Here is a 20,584-nt window from a genome sequence, read left to right as displayed (position 1 = left end):
GAATTAATTGCATTTCATTTGAGAAAAGCAGATCCAACAGAAACGTGTCACATGTTCTATTGGTAAGCATATCTACAGAAATGACAGCTGACATTATCAATTAGAATAGATGTTCATTAGAACATACACACTTATATGTCTGTCTATATCAGATTACTGTATTACTGGTAGACACATAAACATATTCAAAAATAGAAACAAACCCTGTTTTTCTTTCCAGTGAAACAGAAGTGATCACACTGGAAGTGTTTCAGCTCAACCCTATAAGACATAAAAAACGGACACTTTTTTCTGTTTTGATCTTCCAGCTCAGTTGCTTACGTAAAGCAGAGGGTGATGGGGGAGAATCATGGTGGCAGCCCCCTGCCTCACACCAGGGTGCACTCAGCAGTGCTCTGTATAATGCATGCTGTCTCAAATCCCTCCAGCACAGCCAGTCCTCCAGCACACTTTAGCAAAGCGAACAAGCCAGCCTTCCCTCCGTTGTGTTACTGGATCTCTTAACAAAAAGAAATTAATATCCATCATTAGAAATCAGTATAAAAAGGTGACACCTGTACACAGATCTCAACTATGGGGAGGGTAAACCCTTAACATGCAGAGGAAAATCTGCACGTCAAATTACACATTTTTTCCTTTGTAATACATGCAAGCAATCACAACAGTGCTGCCATGCCCTCTGCAACACAGGGGGGGACTTTTTTCCCCCAATAACCTTAGATGATTGCCACTAAGACTTAAGCCATGCACAACTGTGCAAAGCCTGGCTTCCTTCATAAATAACTGTTATTTGCTTTCAGGTGAACAAACCCATGCTTCAGCTGTAGTCACTGCAGGCCTTTTAAATACTTCTGTACTCCGCACAGTTCAGAGGGTTAAAGTTGAATTTTATTCTAATTTCCATTACTGTCTGTGATGAATAGATAGATCCAGTAGACAGAGACCAATATAAGACAGCACTGGGAGGCGCACCAGCGTGACAGTGGCATTGTGAGTTCAAGCACTGGCAATACGACACAATACAAAAATTATTAATGACTTTTGTGGTGTCTGTGATACCAGTCAAGAGATACTGTTACAGCATATTGTGGAGCCTCTTCCTTTCCCTGTCCTCAAGCCCTTCACTAGAGCTATGCCATGGAGCTACGAAAGCCTCCTCCTCTCCAGTAGAGGATCAAAAAGAGGCTGAAGGCCAAACAAGCTCCCACTTCTCTCCAGCAAAACACACTCTCGGTCAGCAGATGGAGAGTGGAGGTGAATGAGGGAGGAGGCAGTGCTACCCAGGAGAGAGAGACCAGGGGATGCCATGGTAGCACCCAACTTGTACTGTGACCCATATAATGAAACCATATCTTCCCAGAATGGGTTCCAGGCAGCTAGAACTTAAGGAGAGAAGGAACTGAAGAGAAAGAACAGCCCCTTGCTGACACCACCATCACCATTTACTAGTCCAAAGCATTCACAGTACTGATATTTTGGGAACAAACACCATGAAGGTTTCAAATGCCACTGTTTGTCAACAGTATCTATTTTCCTCCATGTCTGTTTGTTTCAATGCAAAAAATTTGGTGCTTACCTGAACCAGTTCCTAAAATTCAGCAGTCTTCCAGAACCAGCAATATGCCTAAACATGTGCACAGTGGCAACAGGATTCATGTGAGGAACATGTGTCCAAGTGCATTTCCATGCATGGGGCATAAGAATAGGAACATTTGCGCTGGGGACTACCTCCCTAATTTCTACAAAAATTGTGAAGCTTCACTCTATTCTAAGAGCTGCACCTGGAACAGATTTCTGTTACTTCAGTATCCAGTCCGCAAAAACCCTCTCCCTATTTTGAAGCACACCGTTTAACAGCTACACAACACTACAATTTCCTTCAGTTGCTGGTTTATCATAAACTCAAATCTCCTGTCAGCACCCACAATATCAACAGCTCCCACCAGGGCCCAGCAGTCACACAGAGCCACTGCTAACCTGCCATGATGAGGGTGACACCATGGCCCTCCTCATCCGCAGATTGGGAAGACAAGTGCTAGGTCAACTTGGTGGCCCCAGGTGTGGCCTTCTGCTCCCCAAAGCCCTCCTGAGCAGGAAGTACATCATGTTACTGGACCATTCCCAGACAGTTCTGGCATCACAGGAGGTCACGGCAGGACCATGCAGTGCTTCCCTGGGCAAGGGGATCTCGGGAGTTGTGTCAGAGCTGCAACTTGATTGTGTGGGCTCTGTACTTCCTCAGTACATCATCACTCTCTCTTAGGAACACATTAGGAGAGTGTTATTACTAAAAATACTACTAATTCCCTGAAAAGCACCAAGTTGAAATCAATCCCACAAACTTTCCTAAGATCAATAGGTTTTAATGAACACAGAAAACATACTCTTTAGCAACCACAGGCAAGTACCTGGAGACCAAGCTAGAGTAAGAAATTGCACCTGCTCCAACACTTTCTTGGCAGGAAAAAATTGACATATCACTAAGCAAGCTATTGCTCAGCTCAAACACCTTCAGGATCTGAGGGACCACAAGCTCACCCTTATGGGTGACCTGCATAGTGACTTATCACAGCAAAGCACAGCCAGGACACAAAGTCAGATCTCCCCATCACAGAAAGGGCAGGGTTTCAGCACTGCACTCTCAGTCAACTGAGCAGGCCACATCAGAGAGCCAGCCTGCTGCTCTGATGGAGCAATGTGGGCACAGAAAGCGGACTGCAAGTCAATTGGGCTGCCGCCTTTAGCAAAGGGTCCTGGCATAGCCTGTTTCTTTCTCAGGGGGTAAAAAGAATATTTAGTCCTGTGTTTCAGTCATCAATAGTCATTTTCCCAGTATTCACCCTGGGAAAAAATTTAACAAATGCTATAGGACTTCTTTTCCTAGCTGTTATCAACAATGGAAAAGAAACAATAATGTAAAATTAAAGCTTACAGATAATGGGAGAAAAAATGTCGGTTTATGTCTTATACAGTGAAACCTAATATTAAGTGTGCTGTTCCATCATGTATTTTCCAGCAGACTTGAGCATTACATCCTATTTTTCCCCAAGAACTATGATTCAGATTTTCACTTTCTGGTAAATTCCATAAATATTTGATAATCAAATGCAACTTCTGTTTTGTCAGCTATGAAGCTTTCCTCATTCTAAAGCACCAAATTATTTAGCTTTTTACATGAAGCAGGAAAAGAATTCACTTCCAACAGTGACCCTTGAAATTCCATTTTACAATTTAAAATACAATTACTTTTTTTTTTTAAACAATTTAAAATTTTGCAGCAAGTGCACCATTTTTACAGGACTTAATATCTGGTATTATTTCTATATACTAAACAATACAGAAGATTTTACTGCTTAAACCCCTGTAACAGCACAAATCACAGCAATATAAATACGCAAAGGATCTTATTACAACCATTACACTTTTCTCATCAATCTCATTCTGTGCCACTGTGCTAAGGAGATGTAAGTATTCTTAGATGCATGTACAATGGGAAAAAAAATACCTCTCTAATGAATCCTCTCAAAATTATCCCTCTCCCCAAATCACAAAATCATAGAATTGTTTACATTGGAAAAGACCATTAAGATCACCAAGTCCAATCACTAACCCAGCACGGCCAAGTTCATCATTAAACCATGTCCTCCAGTGCCACATCCACATATTTTTTAAATACCTCCAGGGATGGTGAGTCCACCACTTTCCTCAGCAGCCTATTTCAGGGCTCAATTACCCTTTCAGTAGAGGAATTTTTCCCAATATCCAACCTAAACCTCCCTTGGCATAACTTGAGGCCATTTCCTATTGTCCTATCGTTTGTTACCTGGGAGAAGAGACTGACCCCCACATGGCCACAACCTCCTTTCAGGTAGTGGCAGAGAGCAATAAGGTCTCCTCTGAGCCTCCTTTTCTCCAGGCTAAACAACCCCAGCTCCCTCAACCACTCCTTGAACAACTTGTGCTCCAGACCCTTCACCAGCTTCATTGCCCTTCTCTGAACACACTCCAGCACCTCAATGTCTTTCTGTTGTGAGTGGACCAAAACTAAACACAGGATTCAAGGTGTGGCCTCGCCAGTGCCAAGTACCTGAGGACAATCACTGCCCTGGTCCTGCTGGCCACACTATTTCTGAAACAAGCCAGGATGCCGCTGGCCTTCTTGGCAACTTGACACACTGCTGGATCATGTTCAGCCACTGTCAAACAGCACCCCCAGGTTCTTTTTCAATGAGCAACTTTCCAGCTACTCTGCCTCCAGCCCATAGTCCTGCACAGGAATGTTGTGACAAACTGCAGGACCTGGCACTGCACACTGTTGAACCTCATACAACTGTCCTCAGCTCATCGATCCAGTCTGTCAGGATCCTTCTATAGAGCCCTCCTGCTCTCCAGCAGTTCAACATTTCTGCCCATCTTGGTCTCCTCTGCAAACTGACAGAGAGTGTACTTGATCCCCTTGACCAGATCACTGATAAAGATATTTAACAGGACTGGCCCCAGTAGTGAGCCCTGGGGAACACCCCCTGTGACAGGCTGCCAGCTGGACATAACTCCATTCACCACCACTCTCTGGGCCTTTTTTACCAGCCAGCTTTTTACCCAGGCATCCCAATTCCACTATCTATGTTTTAAATTACTCACATATTAACATCTAAATCCAACTGAATTCAGTGGGAATAGGGCATTTGAAAATCAAGATATTTCTTTAGGTCCTTTAAACGGATTTGAAAAGTAATGCCATATATCCAGATTTCACTATTTTATCTACAAAACTTGTTATTCAGAATTGAATAAAATTACATAAACCTGTATTTTTTTAATAAAATTAGTTTATATTTTGAAAACTCAAAAATTAAGAATGCTTAGCTGCATTAATAACTCCTTCTCCAAAATGCTTCAAAAGAAAAATTAAGTTATACTAGACTATTTCTAATAACTTGTAGATTTTCAAAGTGCCCAGTTAAAAATGAAAGGACTACAGAATAAAAGTAGCAAATGCACAAATTCAGTGCTATTAAAAGGCAGACACATGAGACCTCGTATCTTGTGCCATTTGTAAAAAGGTTGTTTTATTATCAGCGTAACTAATCACAATGAAGCCATCTCTTACAATCAAAGTCATTATAATGAATTTTCTTTACAGCTACAGAGAAATGGGATTTGCTGTTCCATATCAAACTAGAACAGGCTGTATAAATTCTTCTTCATATTTATTGTTAAATGTAACTTTTATCTATAAAATCAGCCATGAAATATTAAAAACTGAAACAACACAATTTATATCCTTTACTTAATTTAGTTTAAACGGTCTATTCCCTAAAGAGAGGGAAGAAAGGTTACATATGCATTATAGCGTGCCCTCCTCTCTCCCCCCTAAGCGTTTCCATTATAAACCGCCTAGTTTTGGAATTTATAACGTGGCTGTAAAAATCCACTTCATACTTAAAGTTGGTATACTTTTCCTTTTACAAATTTAAAAAAAAAAAATAAATCTGCTCCAGAAGGAAGGCAAGAAAGGATGTGAGAGAAGGCAAAAAGCAACTAGACTAAAAATTTTTAAGCTTGGACACTCAAAGCAGTCAGTAAGAGCCATCTACTGTAATTCAGACCCATCTTCCCCTCTGCCTGAGGAACCATTGGGAGATGGTGAGCTGGCTGCAGCAGAGCCCCTAAGTGGATGGACGCCAGGTACTGACCTCCAGCTGTTGCTGACCTGCCAGGTTCAGGCTGGCAGACTGGGGATGAAAACCTCCCTATGCTACTGCTACCTCCTAAAGTAATCTGTACAACTGGGAGCTGGACAAATGAAAAACTAGTGAGATCCCCAAAAGGATTAAAATCAGCTGTGTCAGAGAAGAGACAAGACAAAACATCAGCACATCTTAAAAATTAAAGACAGAGCAGCATGTAAAAAGAAGCTTCTTTTTATATCTATAAAGATATAAGACTTAAGAAATTCAGGAACTGGAGATTGGACAACATATAGTGCAATGAAAACTGCAATAGAAAGATAAAGACAGACAAAACCCATCAGAAGTTCATGGAAGCCAAAGGATTAAAGGGTATAAAAGACAGCATGGAAAACGATTCATACATAAGAAGGTAGATTCCAAAATGAAGCACAACATAAAGCAAGAAGAGACAAGTAACCCATGACCTTAATGTGCAGGCTACAACCTAGGCTATTTCCTACTAGCAATATCTTATTTTCAGCTTTTTCCTAAAGCACAACAAAAGCGACAAAAGCGACAAAATGTACCTTCATTTTCAGTGTCCCCATTTTACAGTCTGAAAGGAATAGAAAGAAGTAGCAAAGGAGCAAAATCCTGCTTTGGTTCTGACAGTGCAGCTGGTGATCTGAACAAGCTGGTGGGAGCAACGACCAAGCTGTGCCAGGTGGCTGCCTGCAGACACTCAGGGGCACCAGGGAAGCTGGCAAAGACCTGAAGTCCAGAGAGGTTCCCATGTGCCCCAGGTGATGCTGCACTCTTTTGTTTAGAGGAAACCACCAAGGCCATGGGTTCAAATGTAGCCTTTATTTAGTCTTCAACTAAGTCTATTCATCAGAAAAGCCTCTGTCTTAGCACTTCCCTAACTACAGCCCATGAGGCCTATGTACATATATTGCAACCTATTCCCAGAACAATACAAATAAGTAAGGTTTATAAATTCATTGGTTCTCTACAGCGATTCAGGCTCAGAGGTGTCACAGTTTAAAAAAAACAACCCTCACGTGAAGATCTTCTGGTGGACTATATTTATCTGGCATACACAGACAACAGAGGATATTACCAAAATATGTGTAAAAAAACAAACACAGTAGAAAGATATTACCTACACACCCTCCTGCCACACACTCAAAAAAGGTACATGAGCAAAAAGAACTACAAAATATGAATTTTAAGGATCTATTAGACCAGGTGCCAAGGATCCTCTATGGGATCAGGTGGTCCTATGGCACAAAAATCTGCACTCGATTCCCAAAATCAGAGTCCAAAATCACTCAAGTCGTTATCTACCTGGTATGCTGGCCACTACTGTACTGGTCAATGTCAAGATTTATAGTGTCTGGATCAGAAAGTGAGACGTGGAGTCCCCACTTAGGTACTGGTATCTCATATACAATACAGGCAGAGAAGAAAAAAATCCAGCTCCTTCTCCACCAGCATGAGGCAGCCTGCTCAGCTAGAGAAAGGCAGCAAGCACAAGTCCTAAGTCCAGAAAAGGAGAGCTGCTACATCTAGCAACCTGGACAAAAGAAATAAGATACTGACTCTGCAGAGCTACTACCACATTATTTACCTCTCACGAATCTGAGAAGTCTTGTTCTTGTACCTACGGCATGCCTGCTGTACGAGCACCCTGAAGCAAGCACCTAAGCAAAGCCTCCTCCAATCTGCTGAAGTTGCTCAATAACTTGGCATCCCCTACTTCTGGAAACAGCCTGCACATCTCGTGCAGGATTTGTAAGCTTTCATGATGAATCAGTAAAATCCACATCCACTCCAGGAGTACTTTTACATTTTATGCTAAAAAATGCATAGCAATGAGATTATTTCACTTGAATTCACTGTATTTATTAGCATTTATGGTCAAAATATATTCATTACAGCAACATGTATTGAACAAACATGAGCAAACATTTATTAATTGTTCTACCTGGATGCTCTTCTTTACTGGAAAGACACTGAAAGAGCATTAGGAGCACTTTGCAGAACTATTCGAACAAACATTTTTAAAAGCAAAATCTCAACAATATGGCATTTAATAATAAAGCATATATTACAAAGTACTGGAATTTTAGGGAGTATTAGTATGTAAAATGTGCCTTTAAATTACCCCTATTTGGAATGACTGGCATGACTGTATTAGCTACACATTTTTACATTGCTTTATCCAGTCAACTCACTAAATCATTAAAAATATACACATCTGAGCTTCAATTTGACCTGCAGTGACTCCTATATGTACTCTCAAAATTAACACAAGCAGTGAATGCTACTAATCTTTGACTTGTAATAACTGATCAAAGAATACTGCCCTGTAATTCACTACAAGCTAAAATCATAGTGCTGAACTGTGCATTTTCAAACAAGTGGTTTATAGCTTCAGATTTAAAATGCAAAGTTTCCATTATATTTAATAATTAAAATGCATGCTGCGTTATGGTTACATTTGGTGACTGGATTAGTAGTACCCCAACTGAGTTAAACAATGCCTTTTTCCTATTAGAGTTCGTATTACCATATTGTCTATTTGTTTAAGAAAAGGAAGAAAAAAAGCACAGCAAGGAAGAAGGAATAAAAAAGAAATATGAATATCAAACGTACTGAAAGACAGTGAGCACCAAGACAGCGAGAAGACCTGGTATCAGCAAAATCTACACTAGCTGAAAGCAGAAAAACTGAAATATCTGTGCATTTAAAGTATGAAAACTTTTTTAATAAAAGGAATATTCTCCCTCTGTCAATAAGTGTTCTCATCCAAAGTAAAGGGTTTAAAGCTCAGTTTGTTTTCCTAGATACAGTCTCTACAAACTGAGGGAATACACACATCACTGTCAAAGAGCGCACTCTTTCAGGCTGTCAACTTCTTCATCAGGGTCTGACTTCACTGGAAAGTGTGAAATTATGTAATTACTTATGCTTGGCAATTCTGATGGTTTAGACAAATCCAGTACTATGAACATCATCTTTTATAATGCAAAATTCCTACTGCGATTTTATTTTAAGGACTATACCCTTTCTTTCTGTGCTTTCTAGGTGGCTTATTCAAACAAAATTTAAATATTATGTGAAGTATTTTTCCTCTCCCTAAACAGATCATATTGAGCTCAGAAACATAACTTACAAGGATGAAAAATACTTGAAAAGTAAAATAAAAATGAAACTATGGCCACAGTGACATCAACCGAAGTTTTCTCAGCGCTGTCAGCCCAAAACTCTGTAATTGCAAGTCTAAAGACCTTTGAGTACTTACAGCAAATATATAAATAAAATATTATTTGACAATTATTTTGACAAAAAAGACATACTCCTTACATACCTGCACTTCCATGCAACATTTAACTTCAGAGATTAAATCTGTTTTCATTTCAAGTATATTTTAATTATCCTGGTACCAGTAGCAGATACGAAGACAAGCTTGTGTGCCTGAAAGCTTGCCTACTTCTCCATCCACAGCAGCTCGCGTAATATATTACCTCTGTCTGTATGCTGCCTCCTCAGAAATCTATCCCATTATGGGGATAGATTTTTATAAAAAATACAAAGGTATATATTCTCTTGGGAAAAAAAGTTTATTCAACACTCTCCTTCCAAACACACTTTATTGATACAAGGAACATCTAAAATCATGATGATGAGAATGAAGTAAAAGAGAAAAGCGTTCCTGCAAGTCAACCTCCACTAGCAAAGTTCAGCATGTTTTTTCCTGGAAACAGAACCTAAGCAGCCTGAACAGAGCTAGCAAACTGCACAATCAGGTTTTCCCTTGGCCTCTCCAAACAACTACCTACTGTACCTAATAACCTTGTGCCCAAAAAGGAGTCTTGGGTTTTGAGAGAAGGAGCTCCTTATGTCTGCTCCGGAGAAGCAGGAGACACCTCCAGTGTCAGACCTACATCAGCTTTGTCTTCAGTCACTTCCTCCCCTTCCCTCCTCAGGTTGCCATCCCTGTTGGAAACTCCTTGGGTGACACAAAGATAATCAGACAGGGAACAAAGCCTACATACAACCGTCTGCAGGTATGAGAGGCACACAAAAAGAAGTCAAAGAAATACTTGTCAAGAATTTTCAAGCTACCTAGATTTAGAAAGGCACTCAAACCCACAAGTCTGTAGCTTTGACACTTTAATCAGAAAAAAACTAAAGAAAAAAAAAAGTGGGTTTTTTTTCGTACAACATATCTGCCAAGTTCCTGGTACCAACAAGTAACAACACTGTTATAAAAGGTCTGCTCAAGAACAACCTGGGTTTTGGGGTAAAATTTGAACAAAAAAATAAAATCCAATTTTATTTGTTTGGTTTTGTATGCGCAAATTATGAAATGGAAAGCATGTGTCAGGTTCTGATTTTGGTCATTTTGACACAAATTCAAAAAATTCTGTTAAACTAAATGAAAATACTCTGATTTATAGTCAGGTAAATGACATCAAATTCTAATCGCAGGTTTCCTTTCCTTCCTGATTAAATTACGTTCATCTACACTCAAAACCAAAACAACTAGTGTTATTCCTGCTATTTTTTCAGGAGAATAACTTAACTGTTAACAAAATACTACATGGAATATACATGAAGTCATAAGGGTTCTTTCAAATGTCTGCCACCTATCTGAAGCCTCCCAACAATGAGGCTTACCAAAATATCAATACTGTGTGGGTACAAACATACCGACCTAAATGCAGGACAGAAGTGAACCTGCTTCTGTGAGGACTTAAACACCACAGTTTTTCCCTAGAATACTTTTTATTAACCTGATATGTCTATGAGATAGCAAAAACCACAACAATCAGTATGTTTATACGGAACGCACCAAAAAAAGGCTCAAAAACTAAATATCGCACCTTCACATTATTAAAAGGTTTGACATAGTATTTATTGCCATATTACTCCTAATTAGCAGTTTACACTTGTTAACAAGAACAGTTCATTTAAGGTAAACAGGAATTATCTTTCCATTGTATAGGTAAAACTTGTAAATAGGACAGCTCATAAATTCTAAGATGAGAATAACTAGGAAACTATTCATTAAGGCCTGGGTTATAAATTCAAAACATGAAGGATAACATGCTTAAAGAAGAAGGCTTTATTTTTTAAAGCATTCATTAGGCTCTCATCTCCAAGCCTCAGACTTGTAAATAATTTAAAATGAAAATGGGAACAACAAGGAAGGAAAAAAAAAAATGCAATTCAAATCAGTCCATTGTTGTACCAATAAAACTCAGAACAATAGAAACTAAGTTGGCAGATTTTGAAGACAACATCCAGAAAACATTTTTATGTACTGTATCTTTGAACTTAGATGTTATGCTAGCACTGGATCCAATCCAAAAAAAATTAGCTCTGACTTATAAAAACCAGGCTTTGCCCAAGAAAGACTAAACTAGTACACAGGCTAAACTAGTACACAGACTAAACTAGTAATTTTTAGCATTCATTGCACTTTATTCTGGAGCTGCCAAAGCAAACAAACAAACAAGCTTCAGTTTATCGATGCTTTTAGATTTTTTATTTATCCATTCTGACTCCCCAGAAGTGTATATCCTATTAACAATTTATATGACAGAAGGCGAGTACTCCCTTCCCTTTAAAGAGGAAGGTAAACCTCGGTTTGCCTTACATGGGGAGCATGAAAAGAAACAGCTTTTACTTCATTGGCATTGAAAATGGAAAGTGAAAAAGAAAAAAGTAACAAATCAAACAAAAAAACCAAAAACACAAGGATCACTGCTGTCCTTGCTGCTTATTCAATGTCCCAAATCCAATGTCAATACAACCATGCAGAAAGTGTGTTACACAGCAAGGAACTAGGAAAGTGCAACATTCTACCTTTACTGAATTTCTGGAGTTTGCTATTCTCTTCTCAAGGACTTGGAACAATCCAACTTAAATATAATGTATGATTTCACTTAAGCATTCAGTGGAAGGCAAGCATGCAACAAAGAATTTCTTTCTCCGTGTTAACAGACCACATGGCATTGCAAAATGCAAAAGTGCCATATTCCTATGTCATGGTTCTTGGGGAGAAGGATGTGCGTGTGTGCTGGGCATCCCACGAATGTCAAGACATGCTCCTCAGAAGTCTTGTGCTTCCTTCCTGCACCCCGTGCACCAGGAAATTGGACACTTTTCAGCTATACAGGATTTCCTGCATGGTCGCAGAACATTGAGCAGGAAACCCCAGCACTGCCAGTGAGCTCTGGGCATACAGCAGGTGTGAGACTCAGCTGCAGCACACACACATCCCAGCTAGTGCAGTGCTTCCCACAGGCACCAACTTCCCCAGCAGCACAGGAGTAGTGAGTCTGATGCTTCTGCATGTGAATCTAGATGGACAGGTCACCCCTGTTCCTGCTTCTCCCTCAAACACAGAAGTGGGTGATGCCAACGTGCTATACACCATCAGTACAGGTAAAGTAAGACTCCTCCACATAAGCCAATTCTGCATGGACTCTCTCACATGTTTATAGCAAATGTTTACAGCAAACCATTAACCCACCAAATGGAAACAGGCACAAGCCACAGGCTGTTCCAGAGAGCCCAAGCTTGAAAACCTGATTAAAGAGAGAACTCACATATACGGAAGTATAAAGCCATCCCAGAGCTCCCAAGGCCATCCAAATGGCACCACAACAACCTGTTTCTGTCTTTGCTTAAACCAGAATCCTTGTCGGGATCTCCACACTTTTCAGACTTTTGCTGGAAGTTTTCAACAGAAATGCTTATATACCACGTAACTATAAGGATTCCATAAAAAAAAAACCCAAAACATGAAACAATGATTTCCATACAAAAGATGACCCAGTACTACTATTAGGATGAATTTTGTTACACCTTGTAATTGCAGTGGATTTTAACATTTATATGTAATTTTTATGTCCTTTCACCTATATTTTGAGAAGAACTTTTGAAATACCAAAGGTGGGGCTAAGGACAGCAAGAAACTTTCTTTATAACTACAATGAAACAAAGAAATATGAGACAGAAAAGCAACTATACATGCATTTGTAGCAAAACAGTAATCTATAGATATGTATACGTTCAGATGTATACACTGAAATACTCCATACCCTAATTACTCTGCATGCCTCCTCCTTGGCCATTGCACACAACACACATATAAAAACTTGTATTTTTAGACTTAGAAGGCCAGAGGCAATTAAAGTTTATGCCTGTACCAAGGACCAAAGAAACTTAGGGATATCCACAGCCTCCCAGCCCAGTCTATATAACCTGTTCTATTAAAGACAGCAGTTTGGAAGCAGGCCAGACTACTGAAAAAAAACTGTAGTACAACTGCTGTAGAAGAATTGAAATGAAGTCAAGTATGAAAACTTCCACGTATATTTAACATCAACACCTAGAATGGGCTAACTTTTCTGTAACTACAGACCCTTCACTGGCAGACAGCAGAAACAGGACTACCAGAATTCCTAGTTGCAGAGTAGGTTCCCCCATTTTAAACATACAGCTTCTTTCTGCAAAGCAAAACATCACCTTTGGAATTTCTGCAGGTGAGACATTAAGAGATTACAAGAAAAACATCTTTACATTTTTTGCTCCTTCACTGGTTTTAAAAACACAGGCTAATAATGACTGAGTTTATTTGTTAGCACAGTCCAAATTGACAAAAAAAAAAATACACAGTTTAGAAAAAAAGTAGGTATAGGTGTATTAAAACTTTCATGCACTTGTGTAATGACATAAGAGTGTCCACTGCAAAGGCAAACAGACCAAAGATTAAACCACTCCAACATCATTGGAGAGATTTCACGTGAACTTTGACACCCTAGGCCAGGCTAGATTTAAGCAGTTTGCAGTGCCACCTCCTGTGTGACCCTACTCCTAATTCATTCTCTCCAAAATGTCCTCAGTTAATCCTCTGCCTCTTAGTGCTAGGCATGGTACTTCAGCCTCTTCTCCCAGGCAACTAGCAATAGGAAAAGGACATAGTCTTAAACTGCACCAGGGGAGGTTTAGACTGGGCATTAGGAAGAATTTCTTCATCCAAAGTGTGATTAGGCATTGGAATGGACAGGCCAAGGAGGTCATGGACTCATTGTCCCTGGAAGTGTTTAAGGAAAGACTGGACATGGCACTTAGTGCCATAGTGTAGTTGACCTGGTGGTGATTTGGTTATATGCACCATAATACCACAGCATTAATTGGAATGAATGACAAGATCAGATGTATCTTAAAACAATATTTTTATTTGAGTGATGGTGTCATCCATCCAATGAAGTCTTCTGGTTTTTCCAAGAATGAGAATATTTAAATTCTAAACCATTTCAGGAAATTCAAACATAGGAGCCGCTGAACAAATCCAGTTTAACCACATTTCATAGGCCACATCTCTGTAGATTTTAGCTCTTGCACAAAACCACAAATCTGTACATATTCAAAAGATTAAAAAAAAACCAACTAGGCAAAGTAAAGCCACCTTATTCTTAATGTTGTGCACACTAACACGAAAATGCTGTTCTTCACTACAAAAGGTTGATTTTAATGGAATATTGTGACTGACATTTGCTTCACACGCATTCTAACTCCAAGTTATGTTTTTCTATAAAAAGAGACAATGCAGCTTAAGTTTTAAAAGTGTTTCTAACAAAGAAAACTTTCATGCAAATAAATTAGAAATCTTTGATGTTGTTACTATACAATAGTTCCTACAGAAGAATGATAGTAAAGGATTTAACTCAGGTCGTTTGAATTATATTTCCCAAAATGCTAATAAAAGTGACATGTTTGAACATACTGAAAAAGTCGCAGTCCATCATCGTGTTGTCACATCAGTGCATTTGACTTTTTTTAAAATGTATGGATTATACAATTACTGCCAGGCTCCATATTTTATATATAAAAGCTACAATCTGATTATATGTCCATGCTGAAGTAATTTATGAAATAAGGGTGGAATGACTGCAATGTTACTTCTATGATGAATGTAACTTGCTGTGAATAGTGTAGGAGATTACAAGAGAGACCAAACTGAAGCCTGTAATTGTCTTCATCTTTCATGAAGAGGTGTGACCTGGGAAAAATATAGATCCCAGCATCCAAAGCTCCAGCTTCACGCAAACATCTTGATTACTCATGTTCTGGTATAGGAATGGAAAATTTATAGTCTTCACAGGCCACACCTTCAGATTATTAAGGTAAGAATCACAGGGAATTACATCCAGTGTTTAAATTATATGTTAGTCTGTTATTGTTTTGCACCATCAGCAAATCACTTCTGCCATTATTACCCTGGCACTTTTGGATTTCCATTATTTACTACTCCCTAAGCGTTACCATCATGCTTAGTACGATATAGATGAACACGAGCACACGACAAACCCAAGGTCTTTCAAGTCTGCATCAGAACAACTACACAAAGAAGCAAAGAGGGCACTGGAAAACAAGAAACAAAGCTGTAACTGTTTAAATTCTGAGATCACCACTAGCTACAGCATTCCTTTCCTTTCTCCTTATCTAACACTACATTTAAGATTAACACTGTGGTTCACAGGCCACACTAATTATTTGAAGGAGCAACAGGAAACCTGTTATAACAAGTCAAATTAAACAAGGTAGAATCATAGAATCATAGAACCATAGAATGTCTTGGAAAGGACGGGACCTTAAAGATCATCTAGTTCCAACCCCCTTGCCATGGGCAGGGACACCTTCCACTAGACCAGGTCGCTCAGAGCTCCATCCAGCCTGGCCTCGGAACACTTCCAGGGATGGGGCATCCACAACTTCCCTGGCCAACCTGTGCCAGTGCTTCACCACCCTCACAGTAAAGAATTTCCTCCTGAGATAACAGATACACAGATAACCTATCCCTCAAAGGCCACCTAAAACAGTAGTTTTGGTTTAACCACCTTTTCTATTGAAGATATACACCCCTTTGGAAATGTATTAATAACTGCTATGCTATTTATGGGAACATACTTTCCCTGCCACAATCTGACAGGTCCCCTCAGCATCTACTAACTCCCTAGATCGGACAAAACCATGTTGAACATTACAAGACTGTGACAGCACAGAAGGTGCTCACGATTCAAGAGACAAACCGGAGAAAGGCACAGAGCTACTGAAAGGTCTGGAGAACAAGTGCTCGGAGGAGCAGCAGCTCGTGGAATTGGGGTTGTTTAGCCTGAGAGGCTCAAGGGAGTCCTTACTGCTCTCTACAACTACCTGAAAGAAAGCTATAGTCAGATAGGGTCAGCCCCTTCTCCCAGGCAACCACGGACAGGAAAAGAGATCACAGTGTTAAACTGTGCCAGAACTTTGAACTGGACGTTAGGAAGAATTTTTTTATAGAGAGTGTAATTAGACATTAGGATGGGCTGCCCGGGGAGGTGGTGGAGTCACCATCCCTGGAGGTGTTTAAGGAACGCCTGGATGAGGCACTTAGTGCGATGATCTAGTTGAAATGGTGGTGTTTGGTCATACGTTGGATTTGATGATTTCAGCGGACTTTTCCAACCTAAGTGATTCCATGACTGCTCTGTTTAGTGACTGAAGCATAATAAAGGGAAAGTGGCTACAACCCTTCCTTTATTACTTGTTAAGAGCCGCGTACAGAGCTCCTGATGTCAAGTGCGTTGCCCCTCACCGCCAACCGCACTACTTCTCAAAGCTCATTCCCGCTTATGCTGCAGCGACCTTCGGGAAAGGCTGCGCGAGGTCGGGGTGGGGGCGGGGAGAGGAAAAAAAAAAGAGGGGTTCGGGCAGCAAAAACCGCTCAAAAAAGCGCCAAACCCCGCACGCCGAAACCTCAGGTGTCCTCCCGGCAGCGCGGGGTGGAACCGAGCCCATCCTGGGCACCACCGGCCCCGCCCCGCCGCGCCTGCGCAAACCGGCCCCGCGCGGCGCCTCAGGGGCGCTGCCCGGCACGGTGCCCGCGGGCGGCGGCCGACGGGGCCGAGCACCCCCCACACCCCCGCGCCGCCACCGCTGTCACCTCGCAGGGCAGGTGACACGGGCGTCACAGCCCCGCCCGGCCCGGCCCCGCGCCTGCGCACCAGCCCTAAGGAGTGAGGGCGAGGCAGGAGCCCAGAGCACGCGCCAGCCGGAACCGCGCAATGCGGCGGGGCTCGCGCGCTCCCGCCCCGCCCGGCTCTCCCTCTCGCTCTCCCTCTCTCCCTCCCTCCGCTCCTCTCTCCCGATCCCTCTCCCTCTGCTCTGCTCTCCCGCCCGCCCGCGGCACAACAGAAGGGAAGATCTGCGGCGGCCCCGAGGCCGGCTGACTCGGCCAATAGGCGCGCGGGGCGCTCTTCCCGCCCTCGGCGGCGTGTCCAATCGGCGGGCAGCGGGGGAGGGACCACGCGCGGGATTGGGTCGGAGGCGACGCCACCGCCCGCCCACCCGCAAAAAAAAAAAAAAACGACGGCAGCGCAGAGGCCCAAAAAGCCCGAGGGGAGACGGCGGCGCGGCGGCCCCGTGAGCCCCCTCCGCGAGGGCCCGAGGCGGCGGGCCTCCCCGCGCCGCCGGGCGGCGGGGCGAGGCGGCCGCGCCGCGGCGGTCAGCGCTTACCGTGCAAGGGGAGCTGGGCGCCTCCGCTTGTGCCGAGCCGTGTCACCAGTGGCGCGCCGTAGATCCGCCGCGCTGCGTCACGCCCGGCGGGGGGCGGGGCCGGGGCGCACTCACGTGACGCGACGGCGGCGGCGGGGTGGGAGTCGGTGCGGAGGCGCCGCGGAGGCGCCGCTCGTGCCGCCGCGGGCGCGAGGGGCTGCGCACTCAACGGCCGCCGCGTCACGTGAGCGCGCGCGTTGTGTCTGCGCCGCCATCCTGCCCTGGCCGGACATCGCCCCCGGTCTGCTCGGGAAGGGCCCCGGCAGGCGGGCACCGTGGCCCCGAACGAAGGAGGGAGCCCCCAGCGTTTTCCCAGGATGTGCGTGCCGGCGAGGCCGCAGCTCCGAGCCCCGGCCCGAGCGAGGGCAGGCGCCGCTGGCAGGAGCCAGCGCGCGGTGTTGGAGCTTCCCGAAACTGCGCTTTCCTTGGCGCGCGGCAGAGTCCGGTGTGTGGTTTCTGTGCCCACGGCAGCACTCGGCGCTGGATTGCCCGGTTAAAACCTTGGGCCGTGCGGGGCTGTGCGTAAAATAAAGTTGGGGTTCCCAGTTTTCGCTCTGCGCCGGCGCCGCAGCGAGACTTAGCTGTGGTCCCTGAGAAAGCTGTCCTGGGGGAGTATGAAACACGGCGGTGACACGCAGCACCGCAGGCTTTCGCAAGGGTTATCGTTCGAAGGGGATACAGTCTGTCCGAGCTATACTTAAATCTTTCGTGAGGTGCAGTTTCAGAAGAGAAACGGCTGAATAAGGCGAGGGGGAGGCAGTATGTAAAGTATCTGGTGGTTTATAGGCTCATGAAGAAACTGTGATGATGAAGACCCTACTTTCCCCTTTTCTTAAGCTAAGTCACATGATTAACAACCAGGTAAAGAAGCGTGGTCTAAAGAGTCTTTGGACGCCTGTGGTGGAATGCAATTACTTTTTCACTGTTGCTTACGATCTTTAAAATGCAGGTTTTACACAGTATTTTTTAGTAGACAGAGTTTAGCGTTCTTCAAGGCCGTGGCACAGAGACGTTTGGAGAGAGCGCCTCGTTGTGAATATATTTGGAGTTCACTGATGCTTTCTAGTCATACAGTGTGCACGAGCTTACTAATTAGAACTGACGAGAGTTCTCTTTATCCGATTAGTCACTGACTAATCTCTTAGGTTTATGGCACAGCAATGCCAATTCTGTCACGGGTTGCAAAGACTGGAAGAATGGTTTGAGAATGCAGCCTTTCATCGCCCGAGCCTTTCATCAAATGAAAGTCAAGAACCCAAGAGTTTACCCTTTACCAGAGTCTTAGGAAAGATTGAAATGAATGAACAGGGTTTAAAACAGTAAAGTGCCACGCAGAACCATCAGTGAGAGAAGGCTCTCTCCTTGTTCTGTACTTAAGGGTTGCAGGACAGAATTGAGTCGTCCTGCATGTAATAGGAAATCTACACAGAACACTGCTTAATTTGTTAGAAGATATCTGGGATCTTACGCGCACACACACACACACACACACATATATATATATAGTAGTTTGAGGCTGTGTAAACATGTAACATTGACAGTTTTAAGAACGATAATTAAGTCTAAAGAGTCTACTTGTTCTTATTACTTTTCAGCACAGGGAAAACAGGTAAAATGATCTTTTGATGTCCCTCAAACTCAGTTTCTCTGCCATTTACAAATTTCTTTCGTATGCCTGAAAAGATTTTTAGGTCTGAAACTCAAGTAACACCAAGTCAGCCTGCCTAGTCCACCAGTTATTTCATCATCTGCTTACCGTGAGGAAACATACTGAAGAAGGTGTGATCATGAGAGGTGCAGTTTTGTAAGTTGAGATATTTCTAACAGAAGATGAAGAGAGGCAACGCATTTTAGGAATAGCCTGAAGAGGGAGCCATTGCTATAGGAGAAGCAACAATTAAGGCAGAATCACTGTTAATAAAAGAAAAAAATTTACCTTTACTAATTTTTTTTTTATTTTAAGCTCTATTTATTAAGTGTTTACAAACATCCCTACATTTAATATTCTGGCTTAGGTATATACATAATTTTAAAGTGGTGCTGAAATTTAAGTGCTAGTTCTAGGTTCTGAAATACTGATATATTAAAGTGCAAGTAGAATAACTCAGTGATTAGTTAGTAAAGATTTAATTAGTTAATAGATTAGTTTATCAATGGATTGTAAACCCAGAATATATTCATGTGGACTTTTCAAGATAATTTTTTCCTAGCAAAAATGTGATCTGATGTTACAAAGATTGGACTGATAGCCAAGAAGTTAAATACACTCCAGTGATAAAGTGCTGATCCTGCAAATGACCACGCAGCAGATCCCTGAAGCCTTCAACACATGGGAGCCATGGATGTCTGCAAGTGCACTGAGAGGTGTCTTCACAGAGGCACTTGAGGAGTCAGATGTGATCTTTCATCAAAGCCTGAATAATCCAAGTTATGTTTCTCTAAAGCCAAGTTACAGTCCAGCTGAGGAGTGGTAAGAGAAGTGTGTAACATTTATGTTACATAAAAGTCTAGTAGTCAACGGTAACCAATATCACAAAAAAAATAGTAGTAAATGGTCCTAGAAAGCAATTGTGTATATAGCACAAACAATTAAAGTGTTTTGCATACACAATAGAAAACATGCAAACAGGAGACATCACTTAAATCTTTGTGCGTATAACTTTCTAGATACAAACATCAATATGAGTGTACCAGTACACCAAACCTCTTTTTTTTTCCCCCCCATGCTGCTGAATATTGAGGTTACTTGAAGCAGACAACCAGCATTTTTACCCATTAACACCAATGTTTAAGTCTTCAGGCTGTTCCATCCAGAAGATCCCGTGTTAAGATACACCACCACCTACTGAGAACTGCAGGTGGAGATTATTTCTCCTGGACCCATGCACATCTGAGTGCGCTCTATAGGGGCGACTTGGCAAAGGCACCACAGACTGTCATTGCTAGCTTGTTCACCAGGAATGAAGCTTACAGCATCTCTTCATTGTGATTATGTTTGTGTGTTTGTTTAAACTGTATTTTCTTTCATTCCACTGCTTTTCATTACAAAGTGGACTATATAGCTAACGTTCAGTGTCCAGAACCCCCCAAAAAAACCAGCTTGAGAAAGGATGTACTTCCTGGATCTTACTGATCCTCTCACTGTGATGAAACTATCGTTTGAAGTAGTCACTGGAATATCAGGTTGCTGCAAAATTGGGAATGCTAATGCTGTCTGTGGAATTTGATGCCTTGTCGTGAAGGCAATACAAGGAGACAAGTAAAGCAGTACTAACTCTTGAATTTCTAAGTATAAA

The 20,584-nt window shown here is 42.2% G+C and overlaps 1 protein-coding gene across 1 annotated transcript in view; it reads right to left on the bottom strand.

Annotated features, from left to right (window-relative positions):
- Positions 1–17,615, bottom strand: part of ZNF407 (zinc finger protein 407) — a 335,031-nt gene extending 317,416 nt beyond the window's left edge. The window contains 2 exon segments of the mRNA XM_064658176.1: positions 17,250–17,364; positions 17,366–17,615. Of these exon segments, the coding sequence (XP_064514246.1) occupies positions 17,250–17,364; positions 17,366–17,521 (271 nt within the window). The 5' untranslated portion in view covers positions 17,522–17,615.
- Between the last annotated feature and the right edge of the window lie 2,969 nt (positions 17,616–20,584).

Source organism: Pseudopipra pipra, chromosome 1, assembly GCF_036250125.1.
Source record: "Pseudopipra pipra isolate bDixPip1 chromosome 1, bDixPip1.hap1, whole genome shotgun sequence".
NCBI lineage: Eukaryota > Metazoa > Chordata > Aves > Passeriformes > Pipridae > Pseudopipra > Pseudopipra pipra.
The sequence above is the reverse complement of the archived record's forward strand: the minus strand, read 5'-3'. Positions and strand labels throughout refer to the sequence as shown.